Below are 9,979 nucleotides of genomic sequence, written 5' to 3' on the forward strand. Positions count from 1 at the left end.
GTAAAATATTTATTTTAAAAATGAAATTTTTTTTCAATTCTTGGTGTAATTTCGTATATTATATACATATGTTATTGAGACACAGATTTCTAATGAATGCTGATTTTTCTCCGGTTAATGTCAACGCTGTTATAGTCGCTTATTAAATGTCAACATTCAGGGTGTACTAATATTGAATGCTGAATAAAAACGTTTTTGTTATGTTAAGACAAAACAGTAAACAAAATCATAGTTTGTTATTAAAAGAAAAAGTAGGAGAAATCGTAAGTAATACCGCATGTAAATAAAATATTGAACCTAAAACGAGCAATATATTTTAAATGAGAAAAGAAAATAATAATAAAACTTTTACAAAATGATTTGATAAACGTTATACAATCTTATTTACAGTAAAAAAACCTGTTATTTCACCTCTCAGGGTGCATGTTTTTTATTTACTTTGTCTTTTACCAGAACTGATCTGTGCCTTCCACTAGCGATGGTTTTACGATATAAAAATATAAGCAATTTTTCGGTCTTTCACAGACTAATTTGGTAGGAGTTAACATTTTTCAATATCGGTGGTAACATATATATGCACATACTGTGTGTAGATAAATATATTTAATTCTAGTTTTGCATAGCTTTTATTCACTTTTTTTAATTATATTTTGTTTTATTTCTCTCTTCATTCCCTTTACTTAATTTTTTGAAAAGTAATTGTTTCATGCACGGAATAAATGGTTTAATATACTGACTTCTGAGAGACCCATGTTGCACATTTGTGATAAAAGAGGAGCAGCTAATGTTCGAATTATAAATAAATTATTTCGAAACAAATCTTCATTGAAGATATAAAAAATAATTCACCCTAATATTATACTCTTACCACGCGTTCCATATCGCTTCCTCCTCAGCAAAGCGGCACTGGTTTTGTAGCAGAATTATTAATTTTAGTCCGTGAAATATTTTAAAGTTTTAGGTAATTTCTGAAATTTTAATGCATAGTATAACTTTTCTACTTCAACGTTTTAGAACTATGTATACATTTATTATAGGTTTCTTCAAGAAATTTAGTTTTATTAATTCTCATGTATTTTTAAATCTACATAAATTTATTAAATCAGACGAAAAATATCAATATTTCGTATATATAGTAATAAAAATCGTCTATCAATAATTTTTGTCATGCAACTAATGATATTTAGAGATTCAATAATTTTTGTCATGCAACTAATGATATTTAGAGATTCAATAATTTTTGTCATGCAACTAATGATATTTAGAGATTCAATAATTTTTGTCATGCAACTAATGATATTTAGAGATTCAATATTTTTGTGCAGCTATATTAATATTAATAATTGTATAAACCCAATATTTAGCAATAAAAGATCACAAGAAAAATTGTTTAAACGGATGATGAAAATCATCAAAGAGTGATCAAAAAGTGAAATAATTTAAATTATCAGAAGAAAATATATCTTAAATTTTATTTGAAGAAAATTGTCATGTAAAATTAAGAGAAAGTGTTATTTCATTTCTTTCAAGTAGTTTTCTTTCAAATGTTTCTTATCAAAATTCTGAATTTAACAAATGTCTCTCATATCTGCTAAAATTTATTTTTATTTCTTTCACAAACTACCTCTTTTAATTTCATTTTTAGTGCCTCAACAATTTGTCTATATATTGCATATTAAAACTACCCCTTATTTGATATCAAGATGCGATTTATTTTAATTATAAAGAGTCTGAAATTACAGATAGTAAAAAATGAAGTAGGAATCAATGGTTTAGAGTTTTTGTCTTAATCTCTGCGGCAGTTACTATTAACTCTGAATTTGATATTATTTAGTTTCGAAACTGATCCAAGTGCCGTTTGAGGAATCTCAAGTGATTCAGTTCGGTTAAATTCGTTCAAAAATTAGATTGAATCAGTAAATAAATCTATTATAATATTATTGAATAAGTAAACAAAGCTATTATAATATTATAAGAATTAATTATTCCTTTTCAAATGAAAGGAATAATTAATTTTTATAATATAAATATTAAAAAATAACAAAATTTCAAAAGTATCATGAGAATCTGTTCAAAACCCATTCCAGAACTAAATTCTAAATAAAAATATAATGATCGTCCAACATTTTACAAATACATCGTTCATCAACCATCGGTTGCAGTAGCAAATTAATTATAACTTTTCAGATGAAAGGAATTACTATTTTTTTATAATAGAAATATTTAGAAACAACAAAGTTTAAAATGTATCATGATAATCTGTTCAAAACCCATTCCAGAACTAAATTCTAAGTAAAAATATAATGATTGTCCTACATCTTACAGACACATCGTTCATCAAACATCGGTTGCAGTAGCAAATAGCGAATGTAATTCCAGTATTGTTGTTTTTCCTCAATATTCCAACATATCTTTTTTAGACTTTTAATAGAATAAATTATTAGCCACCAATTATATTTGAATCCTTTCAGTTTCATAGAAGGAAGTTTTAATTGAAAGAACTTGTTCAAACACTTCATCGGAATGTGTGTGTATATATATATATATAGTATATTAAAAATTATCAGAATATATACATATATATATATAATATATTAAAAATTATCAGAATATATACATATATATATATAATATATTAAAAATTATCAGAATATATACATATATATATATATAATATATTAAAAATCATCAGAATATATATATATATAATATAATGCAGTTTGAGACTACATAATAAATCTCATACATATACATCATTAACATATTTTTAGCTATTAATATTTTTTTCAAGCAGAAACACTTCAAAAGACAAGGTATATTCAATTTCTGCACATTTTATAATAAATTAATAAATATTAATAAGATGTCATCCAGATAAGTCGTATTAATAAGTTTTTATCAAGATAAGTCGTACAGATAGTATAATGTCTGGGTGGAAAGAAACTTCTTAAGCTTATCATTCTTAATTATAAAAATGATACTTATAGTATTATTCAGCACACAACTCATTCTTATGAAAAATTCTATTTCATAACAAAAGTTTTAGCATAACTTTTGCTTTATTATTCAAGAGAAATTTTTAATATAATGTTTTAAAAGTAAAAAGAGGGAACGGAAATTTCAGCCAGTGGATAGTAATACACGCCACTGAATATCCGTTTCTTATATGCAAGGCGTTTGGTAGACAGCAAAACATACTTGTAAAATTTAATGTTTTATTCCTTGTTAGTATTGAACTCATAATGAAATAGTTTTCGATGAAGAAAAGAAAATCTGTGCTTCATTTTTTAATTTCACTCTAGGGAGCTCAAATTTTGACTGAAATGATTGGTTTTGTCTAATTGTCATTTGCGAATAAATTGAATGGGAATCATGTAATATTAGATAATGAAACTTTTAAAACAAACTGGAAAAAATAAAATTATTCTGTTTCTACGACATGTATTTAATAACAGATATCCAATTCCTATGAAAATTAATATTTATCGAAAACTGCTTGTCTGGATTATTTGTCATTAAATTTACAAGTAAATAATACAAGAAAGCAGATTTTTTTTCGGTTTTAGGAAAAATGTGAAGATTTATTTGTCAGATAAATCCAGTATGTTCTAAACAACTGTAAAACGACAAAATAGTTTTTCTTTTAAGAGATAAATAATAATAACTATCTATCATTATCATGCCTTATATATATATATCAATTTAATTTAGTATAAACATTTCTAGATTAAAGGTATTACTTTATAAAGTTTCATGCTATTTATCTAATGGTTTTTTAACATAGCTTTTGCTTATAACGTTTTACATAGTTGTCATATTTGCTATCAACTATTCTTGCACCTATGCGTTGGAACGTTTTTGTGATTAACAAATATTTTCTTTGTTTATTTATTGAGTTAAATTAAAATCTGATTGTACCCGCTTTTAATTGTTGCATGGAATTTGAGCTTACTTAGTTCAACATAATATGAAGGAATGCTTACAATATTGAATCTTTTTAGACAAGAATGTTCTATTAATATTAACCATATATTTTACATGTTTTAGTAAATAATAAAGTTCCTAAATATTAATAAATGTTTCATTAATCTTTTTTATTCATGATCAATGAATTTTATATATTCCCTCTTATTTCTGTAAAAAAGTTACTTCAGCTTTTCATTTTTTACGTTAATTTCACTATTAGATTAAAGAAAGTACCACATACATTTTTCAGTGCTCGTAAAATATGATGTGAAAAGTTTTCATTTGAAAAACTCATTTTGTTTGAGGAAGAATGTGGCAAAAAAAAAGAAAACCATGTAAGAGAAGAGTTCCAAAAACTCATTATCTCAAGGATTTCATTACTATCAAATTTAATGTTCATAAATTTTATCATTAGAATGATTTTTTTTCAAGCATAACTTTAAGCAAAAAAGTAATATCCGAATATTAAAATAATTTATTATTAATGGTTTGTTAAAAATATTTTAACATCATTAATTATAAATTCCTTTCGCAGAATTTAATTTTGTCAATATTGATAATGCCGCCGAGTTTTCGAGCAGTAGTTTTGAAATTGCGTTAGTCTTGTATGACCAAATTATGAAGTTTTACTGCAGTTTTTTATGATTGCGATATTTTGCATGTTTCATAAGAACTTTATGCTTCTCGAGTTATGTTTACATTACTTGATTTAATTTAATAATTTTTTATATATTTGGCATGAAAGCGAGGAGAATTTTAGAATCATAAAAATAGAATAATTTTTATGAGGAAATTGAAAAACCGTAAAATTTATTAAATAAAACCGAAAAAGAAAAATAATAACATCAACGAAGAATATTAAAAGAGAAAAAAAGTCCTGGAGATGACAATTCCATTTTATAAAACTCCTTCATTTCTCTAATCAAATTCAACAATCCTAACAATATACATTATCAGAGCTTTGTAAAGCCATAATAATTAAAAATATTTTGCAGGAAAATTTATTAAAACATGTTTCAAAATATTTTTGAGAGACACTACTGCGTATATTAATCATAAATTAAATATATATCCAGTGCATTCTAATTTCAAACAGTTTTCTTCTTTTACTTTTTGAATTCATCAATGCAACATTAATATTTCATAAAATCTGTTATAATACTATATGTTGGTTAATTTGCATATTTGAAAAAATCTTTATATTCTTTATACGCATGATTTGTATTTCGTACATTTCAAACAGAAATTACCGATTCCGGTTTCGATTTAATTTTGCAATAAATAAATAAATAAATATTACAGCTTTTTATGTTTCTTATCATAAAGATCTCTTTATTCCATCGATATAAGTAAAAAATATCCCCCCGCCCTCTTTATAAGAGACCTTCTGTTTGTCAAAATGTTCTTACTTCACTTCCAAAAAACTTTTCGTCTCTTTTTAAGTAATTAATTTCTCCCAAGTTATTAAATTTATCCCAAATTGCCTTTCAGTTTCCTTTTGAAAACTTTGCAAATTTCTTATATTTTGCATTTTGTGGTGTCCCATCGGCTGCCAACGCGCCCTTTGAAAAAACATGCTTTCCTACTTACCTTTCTTTTTGCTGCCGAACATTTCGCGTGTGACGAGGTGGTTGAGTTCCCGCGGCAGTTCGTGGCAGAATGAAGGAAACGCGGGTTCTGGAATCCTGGATTCGAGCGTGCGCACGGAATCGAGATGCGCGGGAGCCACTAGATTTGATGTCAACAGGTGAGGTGGGGATCGATGGGGGACTCGCTTTCAAAAGATTAAAGGGTCGAGGGGTAAAACTTTCTGAAGGGACTTTTGACTGTCCTACAAGGTGCCTCACTAGTTCAAGTCTTTATCATTGTGCCAAGTCATATTTTTTCAGAAAGCCGTAGATTTTAAACAAAGTTACTTGATAAATTTTTGACGTTACTTGATTTTTTTTTTTTTTTTTGCAGTTCTTGATAAAGGTCAAATAAGTACTCCGAATGACTATAAATAGAAATTAAAAATTGTATATGATATAAACATGAAAAAGGTCGTATTAATCCTTCAATAAACAATTTTTTAAACTTCAAAATCAAAAAAAAAAAATGTAATGGGAAGTTCACATATAACAACAGAAAAACATATAAAAAATCTAAATGGAATTTAAAAAGTTTCTATTCAAACAAATTTTCTTTCTAAATTCTATTCTGAAATTTTTTTCTCTTCTGAGATCTATTATTTCCATGGAAAAATTCTAAAAAAATATCTTCTACTCTAAAAAAAAAAAAAATTATTTTCATTATCAAAAAAATTATATATTAAATTTGATGCAGTATACAGTGAAGGGATAATAATTCTAAATATTATCATTGCTATAGTTGTTAAGTTGGTTTGTTATAGCTTTTGAAGCTATTCATTAGCCAATTTCAAAAGACATTTATTACTAAATATTTAAATATATACAACTAAAATTTATTTGAACAATTAAACGAGAAATAAAGATTTCCCCCCCGGTATTTTGTTCGAATTTTATTCTTTATATAATGTAGATAATTAAACGGGAATTAAAGACTTTCACCCCGGCATTTTGTTCGAATTTTATTCTTTATATAATGTAGATAATTAAACATTTGTTTAAAATACAGGGTTTGAACAAGTAAATAATTGCTGTTAAATTGCTTTTTTAATTTAACAAGGGTTTCTTTATGCCAAATTTTACATAAATTCAATTTCAAAATAACACTGATTGCGGGTTTTTTTTTCTTCTTTTTTTACATGTTGTAGAAAGTAGCGGAAGGCTGGTATCTAAATACATATTTGAAGCTAAGGATTTAAACAAATGAAAAGTAGCATTTCATTTGGTTAGAATTAAGATGAGATATTTCTTATATGAACTGGGAAAAATGAATTCTTGATATCCCAGTATAGAACTCGTAGGGAAGCAATTACTCTTCCTCTGGCTAGTACCTTTTTATTACTTTGGTTGAAGTATGAGATAAGCTATGCTCTCCAGAATAATGTATATACTTAAAATTCCAAAAATATTTTTTGTTAATAAATTTGAATTATTTGTGTCAATCATTTGCTACGGAACCTTTTTTTCTTCAAATAATAATTGAATGAATTTCTCTTGAAATAAATAAAGACTGGTCTGGGCTCACTTTCAATAAAATGTCATTATATCTATGTTTAAAGTCTTATTTTAGAATACAGATTTCCTAAAACTTCCTTTATATTGGCAATGTGAAATACTGATGACTATTTAGTTTAACTTCCACCGTATATAATATGGTTATCTAATTCTTCATTCTTTAAAATATAGATAAAAAAAACAATTAGCGTCGATCTCCTTCATTCCAAAGAACATAACACTTTTTGAAACACTCATAAATAAATCACTTCGGAAATTAATAAAGATGAAATGCAACAGAAACCTTTTATATCTTCCTCATTTAAATATACATTTTCAATTGCCTGGGAACATTTCTATTTGAAGGAATCATAAAATATTTTATTCATTTATCTCCATTCTTATTCATTTATCCTTTCTCAGCTGAAAAAAAGAAAAAAAAATATTCGAGAACCGGAACCGTGGTCATTAGACGGTTGTTATTCTTCCACTCCTCTATGAAAAGTAAATATTGATTCCTTGTTGTGAGAGAAAAAAAAGTAACTACAAACAAACTGTGGAGAGATTTCTTAGAAGAACTGGAAAGTACGGCTCATTTGTTTAAGCAGTCAAAACATTTGTTGCGTTTTTCAAGAGCAAAAATTTCTCCTTTTCTCCAAGACCAATTTCCTCTAAACATTCTTCAAAATTTTGAATCCTAAGCATTTTTTTTTCTTCATATTTTTATCTTTGCTTTGACTAGTTTATAACAAGTGTGTTCAACTAGTATTTCAACCCGTTTCCTTCTGCAAAAAAAAGTTTCTTTATCATCTTATACTTTGGTTATTTTCTTTTAAAATCCGTGACAGTACATTGTTAGATCTAACACAGTAATGACAGCTTGTTTTGAATTAATGTTAACTTTTTTCTTTGATTTCACTATGCTCTTGAATATGAAAAATTAAGATTCACTTCGATTTAATATATTTTCAAACATTGGCTATGCCTTATTCATATAAATTCAGATATATATTAGTTTCTAAACTAAAAATTTGCAATGCCCAATCATCCATATCTACAAGACATTCTTGTCTTTTACATTAATTTAAATAATTTAACAATTAATTTATCAATTCATAAAACTATTCTCATATTTATTGAAATAGAAATGTTTTTAATTAAAATTATTTTTATTTAAAAATTGTAATTTTTAAATTAATTTTTTAGTTATAATTTCAGCATAAAATTAATTTTTGGAATTATTATTATGCATCTTTCACCCACTTATTTTAATAAATTTATACAACTTCGATTAAATTTGGTATAGTTTAATTATATTAATGTCCCGTTCTAAAGCAACACTAGACCTATTTTGGGACGGATCTCGTCATTTTGAACCGCGGTCAGAAGACGAGGATGACACTTGATCTGGCATCCTTTTTCTCCAAACTTCCTCTTCAACCCAGCAGGAGTACGTTTGGCCCCGACAGATTTAACGTGCACCAGACACGCTTACACAACGGTTCTTCGGTGGAATCGGGTCTCGAACCAGAAACTCTCCGGTTCCGAAAGCCGTGATCTTACTAACAGAACTTCGATTAAGAAATAAAAACTTGTGTAGTTAAATGTGCTCAAAAATCAGAAGGACAAAAGATAGAAATCAGAGTAACACGTTAAAAAACTAATTCTAAACTCACTAGACAACTTCTGAGCAATAGAAAAAGTATTCGACTAGCTGTGAATATTAAACAATTTCTACAACAATCGTTCCTATTAATATGAGCAAACGAGCAACATAATTATTTTGAGATTCATTAAGTAACTCGAAATTGTTTCCTCTAAAGACACTAAGAGGTTTTTTTTTTTTTTTTTTTTTACTGAAAAATGAAATAAAAGGAATCAAGATAGAGATAGCGAAACAACATATATTTCAACATAAAATTTTGAAAAACTAATTTTTATGATATATCTAATATTAAATGACTGGTGTGCTGTGACTATTTGGAAAGATGATGCTACCTCGGATCCCGTTTATGTCATTTGATCACTACTAAAAATAAGAAAGTCAATAGAAATAAAGTCATTGTGTAACTTCAAACAGGGCATTAATCTAACTTAGTTAAAGCGAACTCTATTACTTTGTAATCAAATCGAGTTAAACTAGTTAATTTCAACATTTTGTGCTTCACTTATGTTTAGAAATGAGATTTAAGTTAACATCTGATATAAGCTCTTGCGCATGCGCTGAATATGAAGGCTTACTTTAATTCACAGCATAATTTTATTAATTGATATTTTTAATTTTTATTGAACCCCTCAATTATAAGTAGGAGAAAACACTGGTTGGTAGATGGTTCTGATTACCCCAGTGGGTAAAATAATTGTGTGAAGTCGAGTCACTCATACTCGCACCTGTGAGGAGTGGACACATGCTCCGCGTCATTCACTGTACAGCCCGATTTAACCCTTTGCTCTGCGAAAAATAATTCGATGTATATTTATTCATTTAATACAAACATTTGTTTAGTGCTCCGAAAAATAAATATATATAATTCTTCTAAGTTGAATTTTCCCCAAAAAGTAATCTATTTTCCTACCATTCTGCAGTTATTTTTAAAAATCAGAATTTTTTAAAATGTCAAAATAATCCTTTATGTTCAATGGCGCCTGAGAGAATACAGCTGAGTGTAATGGGTTGATTCTCATGGAGATTTGGTCATTCAGAATACCCAGAATGCCTTTTAAAATGTACTTTGTACTGTGGCCTCCTGCCACATGGCAGAACAACTCACCATTTGAAGTGTTCATTAATCAGATCTCTTTTATTATTTCGCAGATCGACAGGTAACTGAAACAATGAACATCACGACTTCCCATCTGATTACTCGCAGTTAGCTCGTTGCGGAATATCC

At 27.1% G+C, this 9,979-nt stretch overlaps 1 protein-coding gene across 1 annotated transcript in view; it reads right to left on the minus strand.

Moving 5' to 3' along the window:
- LOC129960671 (Kv channel-interacting protein 4-like) overlaps nucleotides 1-5,612 on the minus strand; it is a 336,370-nt gene extending 330,758 nt beyond the window's left edge. Inside the window, exon 1 of the mRNA XM_056074230.1 lies at nucleotides 5,557-5,612. Within this exon, the coding sequence (XP_055930205.1) occupies nucleotides 5,557-5,578 (22 nt within the window). The 5' untranslated portion in view covers nucleotides 5,579-5,612. The remainder of the gene's footprint in view (nucleotides 1-5,556) is intronic.
- Between the last annotated feature and the right edge of the window lie 4,367 nt (nucleotides 5,613-9,979).

The sequence above is a fragment of the Argiope bruennichi genome, chromosome X2, assembly GCF_947563725.1.
Source record: "Argiope bruennichi chromosome X2, qqArgBrue1.1, whole genome shotgun sequence".
Taxonomy (NCBI): domain Eukaryota; kingdom Metazoa; phylum Arthropoda; class Arachnida; order Araneae; family Araneidae; genus Argiope; species Argiope bruennichi.